The sequence below is a fragment of the Panthera tigris genome, chromosome C1 (genome assembly GCF_018350195.1).
Source record: "Panthera tigris isolate Pti1 chromosome C1, P.tigris_Pti1_mat1.1, whole genome shotgun sequence".
Lineage (NCBI taxonomy): Eukaryota > Metazoa > Chordata > Mammalia > Carnivora > Felidae > Panthera > Panthera tigris.
In genome coordinates, this window is record NC_056667.1 from 100,100,204 (window position 1) to 100,116,447 (window position 16,244).

Genomic DNA, 16,244 nt, shown 5'->3' on the forward strand with positions numbered 1-16,244 from the left:
AGATTACTGGGCCCTGGGCCCCGAGTCGGCAGGACTGGATCTGGCCTGGGAACATTGTTGTGAAGCGAGGGCCCAAAGTCTTTTCAGCTGAGAGGTGCCGTGAACGTCCCTGTGCCCTATTGTGCCTGAGGCAGTGGGCGTCAGGGGCATGCCGGGCTCCACTGCACTGCAGCGCTCGTGGCAGGTGCATGCAGGGTCCGCATGCTGGACCCAGGCTGAGCTGCCTTCAGTGGTTTGTCTTCTCGGGAAATATAAAGCAATCCAGAACAGTGTTTATTATATTTTAAAGTTATATTTTTGATCCACTTGTAACAAACAGTGCCTACATTTTATAGATAGATGTGAATTATTTGTTCTTTTTTTTTTTTAATACTTAGTTTTTTCTCTCACTGTATGGACACAAACTGCCTGTTATATGCATGGACATCTCTTACGTAAGTAAAATGTAAACAATGTCTCAGAAACAAGTTGTCTTTTCTAAAGCACTTTCTTAGTTCTTGGCTTGCTATCTTCACTTCAGAGTATTTTTTTCATCCTGTTGTTAATCTTTCACCCAAAATAGCCATAAAATGACATATGTTATAATTGTACCTTAAATATGTATATTACTTTAGTACTTTCAGAATATGTTCACAAATGTCTTAATTAATCCTTAAAACTAACCCCACTGTGGATTTTCCAGATAGTATTTTGCTGTCTAAAATACTATAATTGGTAGACCGCCCTAAAATATGATTTTAAAAAAGGCTTCCTCTTTGTTCTGAAGGATAATGCTGGCGAGGAGGATGGAACTTGGCTTCGTATTTGGACACTTACCATATTTTGCACTATCTGTATACTTTTAGTCTCTTGACCAAAATCATATTTTTGCAATGTCTAGTTATGGCTAAGAGTGGCAATAATGTGTTTAAAGACACGATCTAGTCTGTGTGAAAGGGATCAGCCCCATGCTCTAGCTGTTTGAATTCCATGCGTTAACAGTAGGTAGGTGTCACACAGTATTTCCGGTGTTCTTTTTTTAAATTTTTTTAATGTTTGTTTATTTTTGAGAGAGAGAGAGAGACAGAGTGTGAGTGGGGGAGAGGCAGAGAGAGAGGGAGACACAGAGTCCAAAGCAGGCTCCAGGCTCCGAGCAGCTTAGCACAGAGCCCTATGTGGGGCTCGAACCCACAGACAATGAGATCATGACCTGAGCTGCAGTCGGACGCTTAACCGACTGAGCCACCCAGGTGCCCCGTTTTCCGGTGTTCTTATGTTGACAACCATTTGAATGAGAAGTTGAGATAGGAAAGATAGGAGAAATAGAGATCGGGAACATGAGATAAAAGGCTGGGTTGCAAACTTTCCAGTAGGTTCTTTCCCAGACTCTTCTCTCCTTCTTCCTCCCTCTTCCCCCAAATCCTAGGACAGAGATTAGACATTCTTCCTATGTGTTTAACAACATAAATAGGTAACTGACATCAGGGCACACCACCACCCTACAGCAGTACAAACCCACTGGAGCCGCAGAGTTCTTGCTCTCACTCAACAAGCTTTTAAAGGCAACCTTAGATAAAAGCAAAGAAATAGGTGCTCTTGATAGATGAAATTAATTGTTTGGTATTGACTTTACTGTTTCCGGAAAAAGTGGGTTAAATGTTCTGGGTAGTCTAATTGTAGAGTTTCTGATAGTCAAGCAAAGTAACGGTTTACTTCTCTTCCTTGTAGGATGGGACACTAATAGCCACTGGCTCTGCTGACAGGAACGTGAAAATCTGGGGTTTGGACTTCGGGGACTGCCACAAGTCTCTCTTTGCGCACGATGACAGGTAGGTGCTGTCTTTTCAAAGACGTCCCTTTGCGTCACCTGTATCATTTCCCTTGTGCCTCTGTGTCTATTATTTTGGTGTTTTCAGACAGTCATAAATGTAAAATTCTAAAATATAAATAATCAGGCATTCTAGAACTAGCTCTTCAAAACTATGTGCATGAGACTCTTCACTAATGTGGAATTTGATGACATTTGCTCCCTTCTCTCACTTTTCAGCGTGATGTACCTCCAGTTCGTACCCAAGTCCCACCTCTTCTTCACCGCTGGGAAGGACCATAAGATTAAGCAGTGGGATGCGGACAAATTTGAACACATACAGACTCTGGAGGTGACTCTTGCTGCTTAGTTTCCTCAGTTCTCAGTACTTCAGAACTTTGCTACTCAGTACTCAGTACTTCAGAACTTTACTACTCAGTACTCAGTACTTCAGAACTACTTTTTTTCTTTTTTTAATTTTTTTTTGTTTGTTTATTTTTCAGAGTGAGAGAGACAGAGGATGAGTTGGGGAGGGGCAGAGAGACAGGAAGACACAGAATCCCAAGCAGGCTCCAGGCTCTGAGCTGTCAGCACAGAGCCTGATGTGGGGCTCGAACCCACAGACTGTGAGATCATGACCTGAGCCAAAGTCGGACACTCAACCGACTGAGCCACCCAGGCGCCCCTTTCAGAACTACTTTTAAGATCAAGTGTGGACTTCCCACTGATGTAGAGCAGGCATCGGTCAATGAATAAGGTATTTCTTCTCAGGGTTTTTGTTTTTGTTTCTTTTCTCTCTAGGGGCACCACCAGGAAATCTGGTGCTTGGCTGTAAGCCCCAGTGGAGACTATGTTGTGTCATCGTCCCATGACAAATCTCTGAGACTTTGGGAGAGAACAAGGGAGCCTCTTATTCTTGAGGAAGAAAGGGAGATGGTAAGGACTTAGGCTTGGTTACGGAGGTGCTGGTGGGTATCTGACCTGCTGTCCCAGCCGCGGCGTTCTGTCTAGTGTGGCCACCCCTCAGCCAGTGCGAATCCAGGAGATGTTTCCAGCACTACTGTCACTGATTCAGCAGCCACACAGAGACAGAGATGCTATTAGGGGACTGCATTTTGAAAGAAGCAGCTTTTCAGTCTCATTTCACTTCATGTAGAGACCATGTCTTTTCTTCCAGATTGACTTCTATCTCTCTCTTGACAGCAAAGGGAAGCAGAATATGAGGAGAGCGTGGCCAAAGAAGACCAGCCAGTAGTAAGTAAATCTTTTGGGACTCTGGGATTGAGCCCTGTGATTATCTTATTCGAATTTACTTTAGTTTCAAGAATTTCTAATGGAATTAGAATTAGGATCAGACACTGAAGTCATCACCAGCTCATGCAGGACGCTGTCTGTGCAGTCCTGTTTGATTCAACTGTATAGCCTGATTTTGAGGGACAAATGACTGACCAAATTTGGTAATGCATGATTGTCATTCTCACTATTGTTTTGTTTCATTTTTTAAGGAGGCCTCATGGAATCATAGAACAAAAATAAAAATCAAAAGGTTTCGGAATTTGTGGGGTTTTTTTTGCCTTTAATTTTAGAGAGAGAGGGAATGTGTGAGCACATGCTAGTGGGGGAGGAGTAGAGGGAGAGAGAAAGAGAGAGAGAGAGAGAGAGAGAAAGAGAGAGAGAGAGAGAATCCCAAGCAGGCTCCACACTCAGTGTGGAACCCAGTGGGGGCTCAACCTCACAACCCTGGGACCATGACCTGGTCGGACACTCAACTGACTGAGCCACCCAGGCTCCCTTGGGCATTCTCTTTAAACTTTTGTAGAATAGGATATTCTCATAATAATGAATATAAAATACCTGCCAATGTTTGGCACTTAGTAAGTACCCTATTAACAGTAGTTGGTAACACCATGTTACCATTATTATAGTGATGTCTGTTCTTTTCTGGATATGATTAATTTATTGTTTTTTTTTTTTTAATGTCTATTTATTTTGAGTGAGAGCGCATACACGTGTGCAAGCAGGGGAGGGGCAGAGAGAGGGAGAGAGAGAATCCCAAGCAGGCTCCACGCTGTCAGCCTAGAGCCCGATGTGTGGATTGATCTCACAAATCACAAGATCACAACCTGAGGCAAATTCAAGAGTCGGATGCTTAACTTACTGAGCCACCCAGGTGCCTCTAATTGGTTCTGTAATGCCTCTCAGCAGTATTGTCAAGGATCTCTTTTTTTCTGGCAGGTTCCAGGAGAGACTCAAGGTGACAATTACTTTACTGGAAAGAAAACTATTGAAACGGTCAAAGCGGTAAGTTGATACAGAATGTAGTATCTCATTTTTAAAGAGGATCCCAACTTTTCAGTGAAAAGTTTTTGTCAACCAGATAGCCCTTTTGTGGCGAAAAGTTGATGAAATATGTAGGTGGAGATCATAACCCCTGTTTTCCTTCCTTGTAACCGAGGACAGAAGTAGTGCCAAGTCCGTGATGGTTTGTAGAAAGGAGAGCTCATTCTTCCAGTGTTCTGGAAGCGGCACCTCTCAGGTGCCGGGAGCTGCCCTGCTCCCTGAGTGCACGTACATACGGTCTCACCTGAATCCAAGACGCTTAGTGTCCTCCCCATAAATTAGAAAGAAAAGAAAAACCAAAGACGTCTACAAGTGTCTGTCTGGCACTCTACTGACACGTGTTTATTACACGGATTCAAGTTATCTGGTAGTTCTCTAGTCAGGTCTTCTGGTTGCAGTGTTCCAGAATGATGGGGCATGTGGCAATGATGTCTGTCCTTTGTCGCCATCTGTGTAGGCTGAGAGGATCATGGAGGCTGTCGAGCTATACCGAGAGGAAACTGCAAAAATGAAGGAACACAAAGCCATTTGTAAAGCTGCAGGGAAAGAGGTGAGATAGTCCATGAAGTTACACTCTGAGAAATGTGTCTAAATGGAATTCCTGAGATGAAAACCATCATTTTAGGACTTTCCTGACTTAGAACTGCAAATGAGATAAATGTAATAGTCTTTCCTATTTCAAGTATTAGAAAGAAGGAGTTGAGGGCCTAGGAGGAGGGAAGCTTGGTTTTAATGGAAAACAAAAGAGAGGAAATTCCAGACTGAGGTGACCATTATATTGGGTAGAAACTCCTTCTGCTGCTTTGGTTGCAGAGGCACTGTAACCATTCCAGATTTCCAGATAAAATATTGTCCCAACTCATTCATCAGCACTATTAAAACTAAAAGGCCTGGTCATTGTTTTATATTCTTTCAATTTGTAGGGTTTCCCTTTTCAAAACTAGAGTATGATTGTCGCCCTGCGATAGTGCCTATCCAAGTCTTGTTTTTTAATGACGTGATTTAATAATTTCTTCATAGGTTCCTCTTCCCATCAACCCCATCCTGATGGCCTATGGCAACATCTCTGTGAGTAGAGTGTCTAACAGCTTCCCCCTGGTTACTCAGAGGTTACTTTCAGGGACAAGAGAGGCAAAGTAGGAAGTGAAGAGGCATGATTTTTTTTTTTTTTAACGTTTGTTTATTTTGAGAGAAAGGAGTGTAAGTGGGGGAGGGGTGGAGAGAGAGAGAAGAGAGAATCCCAAGCAGGCTCCTTACTGTCAGCCCGGAGCCTGACACAGGGTTCGATCCCATGGACTGTGAAATCATGACCTGAGCCACGATCAGAGTTGGACTCTTAACTGACTGAGCCACCCAGGCGCCCCTCAAGAAGCATGATTTGAGGCTGGACGTATTGGGGAATACTTTGCCGTTAAAACTTTCTTTTGTCTTCCGTGGTGTTGAGTATTTCAAAAGGACCATTTTAGCGTAACTTCCAAGCCATCCTTTTTGGTTGGACTGGATGGCATTCTCGTATTTTCTAGTGCTTATTTGTCCAGTTTCCAAAGCCCTCTTGCAGATTCTGTCCATGTAAATGAACTTGGAAATTGAGCTTTCCGGAGGAAAAGTTGGCATACGTCAGTCAGATAGAGGAGGAGGGAGAAATGGGACAGTGTGTGCACATCGAGCAGTCTGCAGTACGTTCCATGCACGTGTCATTCATCGCACTCAACTTGTGAGTCAGGGCAGCCTCATTTTACTGCTAGGAAACTGGCCTGACTCACAGATAGAAGGTAACACAGTTGGGGAGTGGCAGAGCTGGACTGCGAACCCAAATGTGACAGACTCTAAGCCCGCACATGCATTGCCCGCTTAGAGCCCCGTTTGTCATGTGAGCGGGATCCCTGGTGTTTAGGAGACAGGAATGAGGGAGCCTCCGTAGAAACCAACCCAAGGCATCACTAAGGCTGCTGTGCTTCCTTTACAGCCTTCAGCTTATGTGTTGGAGATTTTTAAAGGGATCAAGTCGAGGTGAGTCCCAGTGTATGGTTACAATTTGTCAGCTAACATTTACTGACTGCCTGTCTGACCATGAGATAAACAGGAGTTATAACTGATGGTTATTTTCCATGTAAGTTGAACTATGTCAGCATTTTGGTGGAAAATAATACATTATAATAAGGCTCTTTTTGAGGCAGAGCCAGGAGGCTCCTCCTAAACTATGAAGGGAAATTTTAGGGACAAATGAAGGGTAGTGCTACTGCACATTGTGAGTAATGAAAGCATCTATCATCGGTCACAAGTACCGACTGGTAACCTTTTCTGATTGTGTGTTTCCGATGGCTTATTTTTATTGGAATCCTGCTGTATATAATGTTGTATCCTGTCCTTTTTCACAGAATATTTCCTGAGCGTTTGCTCATGTTACCAATATTCTTCAAAAATAAATTCGTTGTGTTATATCAAAACACTCATTGCATGGATAATTACTATTGGATTTGCTTTTGATTTTTGCCGTTAGCAGTAGTGCTTCTGTGAACACCTTTACATAGAAATCTTCGTTGTTGTTTTTTAAGATAAGAATCCTAGCATAACAATAACTGATCAATGGGCATGAGCTCCTTAAAGGTCTGTGTTGCGGAATTACTTTCCAGAATGCTTGTAATGACTTTTTACCAGGCTTTGAAAAATTCTTTGCCAGTTTCAGAGGCAAAAGGTAGTATTGTATTATATTAATTTCTTTCAATTATTAATGAATTTGTTGGCCTTTTGTCTTTTTTTCCTGTGAATTTTTAGTTTCCCTTTCTTGTACTCTTCAGTAATTTCTCATTGGTTTCTAAAAATTCTTTATATCTCTTGTTCTGTATTTTTAGGATCATGTTTCTTGTTTGTGATTTACCTTTGGGTTTTATTTATGAGTTTGACCTACTGATAGGTCATAACAATTCTCAATATCTAAATCTGTCCCTTACAACAAGAAGTAAACAGACCTGAGGATAATGACGAAACTTCACTAGAGAAACGTAAAAGAAAATTTAAATGAATGGAAATGTTACACATTCCTAGAAGGGAAGATTCTGTGTTCTAAAGATTTACTTGTTTTTTTAAAAAAACTAATTTACAGGTTGGTGACTCTAGTTGAAGTCCTCTTGAGATTTGGAATTGGAATTGATGAAATGATATTAGAACTAGTTCAAAAAAAGTAAAACAAACCAGAAGAATAGCAAGAGTTAGATTCTCCTGGATTAAAAAGCTATAAAATTAGCAGAACTAAAATACTACAGGATTGTTGTCAGAATCAGTCAGTCATGAGGACCAACTTGAAAGCCCTGAAAGAGAGTCTGAAATGTAAAGATTCAATACATGGTAAAAGAAGTATCATAATGTAAAGGCGGAACATTCAACCAAAGAGTTTGGAGAAATTAGTTACTCTGGAAAAACAGTTAGATTCTCCTATCGTGCCATGGACCAGAATGCATCAAATAGATTAAAATATTAAATGTAAAAAACAAAACATGGAAAAGAGGGAACCATCCAGAATATAAACGAATATTAAATTTAACTCTGAATGGGTAAGATCTATTCAAACATAAAATCATAGAAAAATCAGTAGAAGTTTTAAAATTGAGCAGGTTAAGAAATGTGGCATTTTTAGTGTTTATTCTCTTTGTCTTCAGCGAGCTGGAAGAGTCTCTGCTTGTGCTGCCTTTCTCTTACGTCCCAGACGTCCTGAAGCTCTTTAATGAATTCATCCAGCTGGGCTCTGATATTGAACTTCTGTGCAGGTGCCTCTTCTTTCTGCTCAGGTAACCTGCTTTCCAAAGAGTACCGTGTCTACTCGGCCTGACCGCCCCAGTGCTACTTTAACTGATGGTGTCCACACTGGAATTAGGAGCTCCGATGTTTGAGACTCAGAGATGGTTACAGGATTTCACTGCTGTGTGACATAAATTATTTCTTATGCTGTGGAATCAGTCTTGTCCTTAAACAAGGGACATGGTGGCCCATCTCTTTAAGTAATGAGGCGGAGCACTGCTCAGGGATGCTTAGTAGGCATAAGCCTCCAGGCTGCAGTAGCTCTGGTTCTGGTCAGTTTGCTGAGAGCCCAGTACCGAGTGGCCAGTTGGCCTCATTCGTTGTGTCTGTTTAACTGTTTAGTGTAAGCAAAAGGATTTGGTTTTGTCCTCCTAACAGCATCGTCTGGAGTAGTGCCTTTATTTTCCTGGGTCTCTAGAAACAAATGGAAACATCAGGGCATATCCAGAGGGAAGTAAGCAAACAAAGGAAATATGTTTATTAGACTATTCTTAAATATGTAGAATTGCTCTTAATGTGTAATTGAGAAGAGTGTGTTTGTAGGAGTTTAAGAGTGTACTCTTGTATCTTTGCCCCCTCAGTCTCCAGCTGTTACAGCAGAGACCGGGAATAGAGACAGATCCAACACTCCTTGAAACGCTATTAGGAAGACAAGATATAAACTCATCAGCCAATACCAAAGAGTTAAAAAACTAACAGATATATTTAGAGAATTCGTATTTGAATTGACCTGTTTTCATGACTCTTAATCCTGTGTTCCTTTTATTCCATCAAGATAGTAGCAATAGAAGAACAGGGATATGTTTATGTTAGTCTCTTGCCATATTTATAATTTGAGGCAAGTGATGAGGCCTCAAGTTGGCACTCAATGATGTTGCTAATAATTTCTTACTGCTTGGCATAGGTACTAAATCGGGGTTTCTGATCTTAAGGGAAACACTAGGAATATTTCCAGCATATCAGAGGGTTGGAGATGGCTAGTGCCTTACAAGTAGCTGTGACAGGTCACACATGAGTGTGAGTTACGCATCGAGGAACATGAATTCACTGAGGTCATCTTGGTACTGTAGGTCAGAGTTCGACTCTCGTCAGTGACTATCTTCTTTTTTGCTATGGCTTCCCTAGAAATATTAACAAACCTTTGTTGAGTTAGCATTTCTTAGCACACTCATTCCTCTCTGAGCTTTCCTAGAATACCGTTGTCAAAGTCTGCGGCCTCATGGTAGATGGCAGGTAAAAGGGCCAGCTTTGCAAACAAGTTGAATGTGTCATAACTTTTAGGATAGTATTGTTAAAATTGACATCAGATAAAAGTGAGTAGTAGAGAGGAAACATCTTCAGCCATTTTTTATACTGCCATGATATGGTAAAATTAATCCTTTTTTTGCTTTTTTTTTTTTTTTTTTTTTTGGTTTGATATTATCTGTTTGCTTTTCTAGAAAGGATAAGTGGAGCACTACCTCTCTTTGTAACGTGACTGTTTTGTTTTTCTATTAGGATTCACTTTGGGCAGATCACTAGTAACCAAATGCTTGTGCCAGTCATTGAAAAATTAAAGGAAACAACTATTTCAAAAGTCAGCCAAGTCCGGGTAGGTATCCCTGTAGTAATGCAGTAATGAGGGGGAAATCCTAGTGTGTGTGTGACTTTGAAGTAGCACAGTGAGCTGTGCCTTGTCTTTGGTGATATTGACCAGACATATATCTGTATTGAGGTAAGATTTCCACTGTATTGGATAAAGAATAGAGAGAAGAAAACAAAACAAGAAAGACCTTAGACAAGGAGGGATGCCTTGGAACACCTGAAGAACACCTGAAGCATTGGTTCTCCTGACTTGCACATGCTGCTGCGATTGAGCTCAAGTGAGAGAATGTTCATCTCACCTTTCTTCTATCCCTCCCCAGGATGTTATTGGCTTCAATATGGCAGGTCTTGAATATCTCAAGAGGGAATGCGAGGCAAAAAGTGAAGTTATGTTTTTTGCTGATGCTACCAGCCACTTGGAAGAAAAGAAGAGGAAGAGGAAAAAGAGGGAGAAGCTAATTTTAACATATACTTAAAACTGAAATGTGGTACCCTTTTCTTTTTATTTAAAAGGACTTCTAAACTAAGCTGTCAACTTAAAAATTACCAAAGACCAGAGCTTACTGTGTTACAGAAGATGTCAGGATGTGGTTCCCAGCTTTGCCTGAGGAGATCCCGATGTGAGATTATGGGCCCCATGTCTTGGACATAAGGCCTCAGAGTTCAGAATCTTTCTGTGCCCTCAGAGGTTGAGCCCTGCAGGAGGTGTTCCTATCATATTCTGTCAGGGAACAACGAACTTTTTGTTTGTTTTTTACTAGTTATTTCACTAGAGCTAAAATGAACATTTCAAAAGTTTTTCTTATTTCTGTGATAACAGAAGATTTGTTGATATGTTACTCTTTGTATTACGTTTTATCTCCTGCAGAGACCGTTTTATCTCCTGCAGAGACCATCAAGTGCACAATTGATTGCCCTCTCCCCATAAGTGCAGAGTCATGGACTTAGCTGAAAAGGACCATAAAAATGATCTAAAACAGCCTCCTTAAGCTCAACCTCTTGCAGGAGGTTATAACTGTATGTAAAAATATCTAATTGCTAATCTTTTCTACTTGTTTCTAATTAAAGTGTAGTTAAGCTGAGATGTCTTACTGGGCTTTTGGGTGATTAATACCATATACATATGTATGTACACGGTAAGGATTTGGGGAGGTGAGAATATTTTAGGAAAAGAAATGGATACATTCCTTTGGGCCTGACTTTTCTTTGTGGGAAGTTTTTAAGGCACTAATCCAACCTTGTTACAGTTCTGTTTGGATTTGTGTTTGTTTTTTTTTTCTTCAAGATTTATTTAAATTCTCGTTAGTTAACATACAGTGTAACATTAGAGTCACATGTCCAGTATAGTGATTCAGCACTTTCATACAACATGCAATGCTCATCACAAGTGCACTCCTTAATCCCCATTGCCTTTTTAACCCATCTCCCCCCACCGCCTCCTTCTGGTAACCATCAGTTTGTTCTCTACAGTTAAGTTTCTTTCTTGGTTTGCTTCTCTCTTTTTCTCAGTTTGTTCATTTGTTTTGTTTCTTAAATTCCAGGTATGAGTGAAATCATAATTGTCTTTCTCTGACTTATTTTTCATAGTATAATAATACTCTCTCGCTCCATCTATGTCATTGCAAATGGCAAAATTTCATTCTGTTTCGTGGCTGAGTAATATCCCATTGTATGTATGTACCACATCTTTATCCATTCATTAACCGATGGACACTTGGGCTGCTTCCATAATTTGACTTTTAAAGGTTTTGGTGCTATAAACATTGAGATGCATTATCCCTTTGAATTAGTACTTTTGTATTCTTTGGGTAAACGCCTCATAGTGCAATTGCTGGATCATAGGTTAATTCTAACTTTAATTTTTTGAGGAAACTCCACAGTGTTTTCCAGAGCAGCTGCACCAGTTTGCATTCCCACCAACAGTGCAAGAGAGTTCCCCTTTCTCTACATCCTCACCAGCACCTGTGGTTTCTTGTGTTGTTGATTTTAGCCATTCTGACAGGTGTGATGTGATCTTTCTTTGTAGTTTTGATTGGTATTTCCCTGATGACGAGTGATGTTGAACATCTTTTTGTATGTCTGTTGGCCATCTGGATGTCATCTTTGGAAAAAGATCTGTTCATGTCTTCTCATTTTTAAATTGGATTATTTGTTTTTTGTGTGTGTTGAGTTGGGTAAGTTCTTTATAGATTTTGGATACTAACCCTTTATCAGATATGTCATATGCAAATATCTTCTCCCCTTCAGCAGGCTTTCTTTTAGTTTTGTTGATTGTGTCCTTCGCTGTGCAGAAGCTTTTTATTTTGATGAGGTCCCAATAATTTATTTTTGCTCTTGTTTCCCTTGCCTCAGAAGACATACCTAGAAAGAAGTTGGCTATGCTCGATGTCAAAAAGGTTACTGTGTTCTCTCAGAATTTTATGGTTTCAGGTCTCACATGTAGGTCTTTCATCCATTTTGAATTGATTTTTGTGTTTGGTGTAAGAAAGTGGTCCAGTTTCATTGTTTTGCACATTGCTGTCCAGTTTTCCCAACACCATTTGTTGAAGAGGCTGTCTTTTTCCCATTGGATATGCTTTTCCTGCTTTGTTGAACATTAGTTGACCATATAGTTGTGGGTTCATTTCTGGGTTTTCTGTTCTGTTTCATTGGTCTGCATGTCTGTTTTTGTGGCAGTGCCGTACTCTTTGGCTCACTTCAGCTTTGTAATATAACTTGAAGTCTGGAACTGTGATGCCTCCAGCTTTGCTTTGCGTTTTCAAGATTGCTTTGGCTATTCAGGATCTTTTGTGTTTCCATACAAATTTTCGGATTGTTTCTTCTAGCTATGTGAAAACTTCTGGTGGTATTTTGATAGAGATTGCATTAAATGTGTAGATTGCAGGGCGCCTGGGTGGCTCAGTCGGTTGAGCGTCCGACTTGGGCTCAGGTCACAATCTCGCGGTCCGTGGGTTCGAGCCCCGCGTCGGGCTCTGTGCTGGGTGCTCAGAGCCTGGAGCCTGTTTCGGATTCTGTGTGTCTCTCTCTCTCTGACCCTCCCCCGTTCATGCTCTGTCTCTCTCTGTCTCAAAAATAAAATAAAACGTTAAAAAAAAAAAATTAAATGTGTAGATTGCTTTGTGTAGTATAGACATTTTAACATTATTTGTTCTTCTAACTCATGAGCCTGGAATGTTTTTCCATTTCTTTGTGTCATCTTCAATTTCTTTTCATCAGTGTTTTATCGTTTTCTGAGTATTGGTCTTTTACCCCTTTGGGTAGGTTTATTCCTAGGTATCTTATGTTTTTGGTGCAGTTGTAAATGGGAATGTTTTCTTAATTTCTCTTTCCGCTGCTTCATTATTGGTATATAGAAATGCAACAGATTCTGTATGTTGATTTTGTATCCTGTGACTTTACTGAATTAATGTGTCAGTTCTAGCAGTTTTTTGGTGGAAGCTTTCAGGTTTTCTACATAGAGTATTATGTCGTCTGCACATAGTGAAAGTTTGACTTCTTCCTTGCCAATTTGAATGCCTTTTATTTCTTTTTGTTGTCTGATTGCTGAGGCTAGGACTCCCAGTGCTGTATTAAATAACTGGTGAGAGTGGACATCCCTGTCTTGTTCTGTAGAGGAAAAGCTCTCAGTTTTACTCGTTGAGGATGATATTAGCTGTGGGTGTTTCATATATGGTCTTTATTATGTTGAAATATGTTCCCTCTAAACTTACTTTGTTGAGGGTTTTTATCATGAATGGATGTTGTACTTTGTCAAATGCTTTTTCTGCATCTATTGAGAGGATCATATGGTTCTTATCTTTCTTTTATTAATGTGGTGTATCATGATGATTGATTTGTGAATATTGAACCACCCTTGCAGCCCAGAAATAAATCCCACTTGATCATAGTGAATATGTTACTGTTGGATTTGGTTTGCTGGTGTTTTATTGAGAATTTTTGCTTCCATGTTCATCAGAATATTGGCCTATAGTTCTCTTTTTTAGTAGAGTCTTTATCTGGTTTTGGTATAAGAGTAATGCTGGCTTCATAAAATGAATTTGGAAGTTTTCTTTCCTTTTCTGTTTTTTCAAACAGTTTGAGAAGAATAGGCATGAACTCTTCTTTAAATATTTCATAGAATTCCCCTGTGAAGCCATCTGGCCCTGGACTTTTGTTTGTTGGGACTTTTTTTTATTACTGATCAGTTCTATGCTGGTTATTGGTATGTTCGTTTTCTTTTTGTTTCAATTTTGGTAGTTCATGTTTCTAGGAATTTATCCATTTCTTCCAGGTTGTTCAATTTGTTGGCATATGGTTCTCATAATATTCTCTTATAACTGTTGTACTTCTGTGGTGTTGGTTATTCTCATCTCTCATTTGTGATTTTATTTGAGTCCTTTTTCTTGATAAGTCTGGCTAGAGGTTTATCAATTTAACTGATGTTTTTCCCAAGAACCATCTCCTGATTTCACCAATCTGTTTTATTGGGGTTGTTTTTGTTTGTTTTGGTTTTTTTTTTAGTTTCTAAGTAAGATAATTTATATTATTTCCCTTATTCTGCTTGCTTTAGGCTTCATTTGTTCTTTTTCTAGCTCCTTTAGGTATAATGTTAGGTCATTTATTTGAGATGTTTCTTGCTTCTTGAGATAGGCTTGTATAGCTATAAACTTCCCTCTTGTAACTGCTTTTGCTGCATCCCAAACAAAGGTTTTGGACTGCTATGTTTTCATTTTCATTTGTTTCCATGTATTTTTTTTTTCTTCTTTGATTTCCTGGTTGACCCATTCATTGTTTAGTAACATGTTGTTTAGGTCTTTCCAAATTTTTTCTTGTGGTTGACTTCAAGTTTCATAGTGCTGTGGTCTGAAATATGCATGGTATGATCTCAATCTTTTTGTATTTGTTGACGCCTGTTTTGTGACCTAATATGTGATATGTTCTGGAGAATGTTCCATGCACACTTGAAAAAATGTGTATTCTGTTGTTTTAGGATAGGATGTTGTAAATACATCCGTTAGGCCCATCTGGTCAAGCGTGTCATTCAAAGCCATTGTTTCCTTGTTGATTTTCTGTTTAGGTGATCTGTCCCTTGGTGTAAGTGGGGTATTAAAGTGCCCTACTATTATGTGTTATTGTGTATAGTTCGTTTATGTTTGTTATTGATTGTTTTATATATATTTGGGTACTTCCGAGTTGGGTGTATAAATACTGAACAATTGTTATATCTTCTTGTTTGTTTGTCCCCTTAATGATTATATAACACTCTTGTCTCTTTTTAAAGTCTTTGTTTTACCGTCTAGTTTGTCCAATAGAAGTACTGCTACTCTGGCTTTCTTTTGACATCCATTTGCATGATAGATGTTTCACCATCCCCCCACTTTCTATCTGTAAGTGTCTTTAGGTCTAAAATGAGTCTCTTGTAGGCAGCATATAGAAGGGTCCCCATGTCTTTTGATTGGAGCATTTAGTCCATTTACATTCAAAGTAATTATTGATAGATATGTATTTATTGCCACTTTATTTTTTCTCGTTTCTGAAGATTTTCTTTGATCCTTTTCTTCTTTTCGCTTTTGGTTTCCTTTGTAGTCAGAGTCCCCTTTGATATTTCTTGCAGTGCTGGGTTAGTGGTCATGAATTTCATTTTTGTCTAGAAAACTGTCACTCCTTTTATTCTGAATGATAGCCTTGCTGGATAGAGTATTCTTGGCTGCAGATTTTTCCCACTCAGCACTTTGAATATATCCTACCACTCCCTTCTGGCTTGTCAAATTTCTGTTGAGAAATCCCCAGCTAGCCATATAGGTTTTCCCTTGTAAGTGAGGTACTTCTTTTGTCTTGTTGCTTTTAAGGTTTTTCTTTATCATTATGTTTGCAAATTTAATTTAATTATAATATGACTTGGTGATGTGTGGACAGGGATTTGTGCTGGTCTTGTAGGCTAGGGGCCCACCTTGCTGGCACTGAGGCAGGCTTGACTGAGAAGAGCAGTCCTGCCAGAGCAGAGAGGTGTGGGGGGCTTGGAGTAAGCAAATTAGGCAGCCAGTGTCAACATTGAGCTGCTTCCCTCAGGGTGGCTCTATGTTTATGCTGAGGGGCAGGGGAGGGAAATGGTGCCTGCCAGCTCCTTTGTTCCCAGAGAGGTGTCTATGGTTGCCTCTCAGGGATGCTGTGGAGAAGAGTGAAGAATATTCCCTCTCTGTGCCCCAGGCATTCTTCAGATGTTTCCACACTATTTCCCCCTGGGTTGTCTGCCTGCTTTCTCTTCAGGAGCAGCACAGTGCCCCCTGGGCTCTCTCCCAGCCAAGCCACTGCTGACCTTTAAAACCAGGCTTTAAGCCCGCTGGTTGCAGCCTTTCTCATTTTCCAAGCGAATGGCTTTAGGGAAACATTCTTCTTCTGCTTCCCCTGGGCTACTATTCCCCTGTCATATATATACATACATATATACGTATGTATATATATAAATGCTGTTCTCTGTGACCACAGCTCCCTTGCCTCCACAGCACCCATTTCTTCCCTAAAACACATCTCCACACTTACTACCTTCTTCAAAGTGGCCTCTTCTCTGCCTTTAGTTGTGGAGTTTATTCTGTCAATTGATTTCTGGAGTATTTAGGGTGATTTTATAATTATCTAGTTGTTGTTTGTCGGACAAGATAAGCCCAGGGTTCTCCTACTCCACTGCTGTCTTCTGCTGTCTTCTTGAGTCAGTTTCAGTGGGTGGTGTCCTTCTGTGAATATGTCCATTTCATTGGTGCTG

At 40.1% G+C, this 16,244-nt stretch overlaps 2 protein-coding genes across 6 annotated transcripts in view; one reads left to right on the forward strand and one right to left on the reverse strand.

Moving 5' to 3' along the window:
- Nucleotides 1-10,589, forward strand: part of WDR3 (WD repeat domain 3) — a 31,019-nt gene extending 20,430 nt beyond the window's left edge. For both annotated transcript variants that reach the window (XM_042993869.1, XM_042993870.1), the window contains exons 16-27: nucleotides 378-434; nucleotides 1,708-1,808; nucleotides 2,027-2,138; nucleotides 2,588-2,722; nucleotides 2,990-3,040; nucleotides 4,022-4,087; nucleotides 4,584-4,676; nucleotides 5,147-5,194; nucleotides 6,093-6,136; nucleotides 7,783-7,911; nucleotides 9,419-9,512; nucleotides 9,826-10,589. In XM_042993869.1, the coding sequence (XP_042849803.1) occupies nucleotides 378-434; nucleotides 1,708-1,808; nucleotides 2,027-2,138; nucleotides 2,588-2,722; nucleotides 2,990-3,040; nucleotides 4,022-4,087; nucleotides 4,584-4,676; nucleotides 5,147-5,194; nucleotides 6,093-6,136; nucleotides 7,783-7,911; nucleotides 9,419-9,512; nucleotides 9,826-9,981 (1,086 nt within the window). In that variant the 3' untranslated portion in view covers nucleotides 9,982-10,589. The remainder of the gene's footprint in view (nucleotides 1-377; nucleotides 435-1,707; nucleotides 1,809-2,026; nucleotides 2,139-2,587; nucleotides 2,723-2,989; nucleotides 3,041-4,021; nucleotides 4,088-4,583; nucleotides 4,677-5,146; nucleotides 5,195-6,092; nucleotides 6,137-7,782; nucleotides 7,912-9,418; nucleotides 9,513-9,825) is intronic.
- The window catches only part of SPAG17 (sperm associated antigen 17), a 241,090-nt gene that overhangs the window by 4,482 nt on the left and 220,364 nt on the right, over nucleotides 1-16,244 (reverse strand). For 2 of the 4 annotated variants that reach the window (XM_042993867.1, XM_007075678.3), the window contains exon 49: nucleotides 4,436-4,626. The exons of 1 other annotated variant lie outside the window; for it this stretch is intronic. The gene's annotated coding sequence lies outside the window, so the exon portion shown is untranslated. Of the gene's footprint in view, nucleotides 1-4,435; nucleotides 4,627-8,672; nucleotides 9,043-16,244 lie in introns of those variants that run through there. One more of the 4 variants, XM_015534639.2, reaches the window with a different exon arrangement.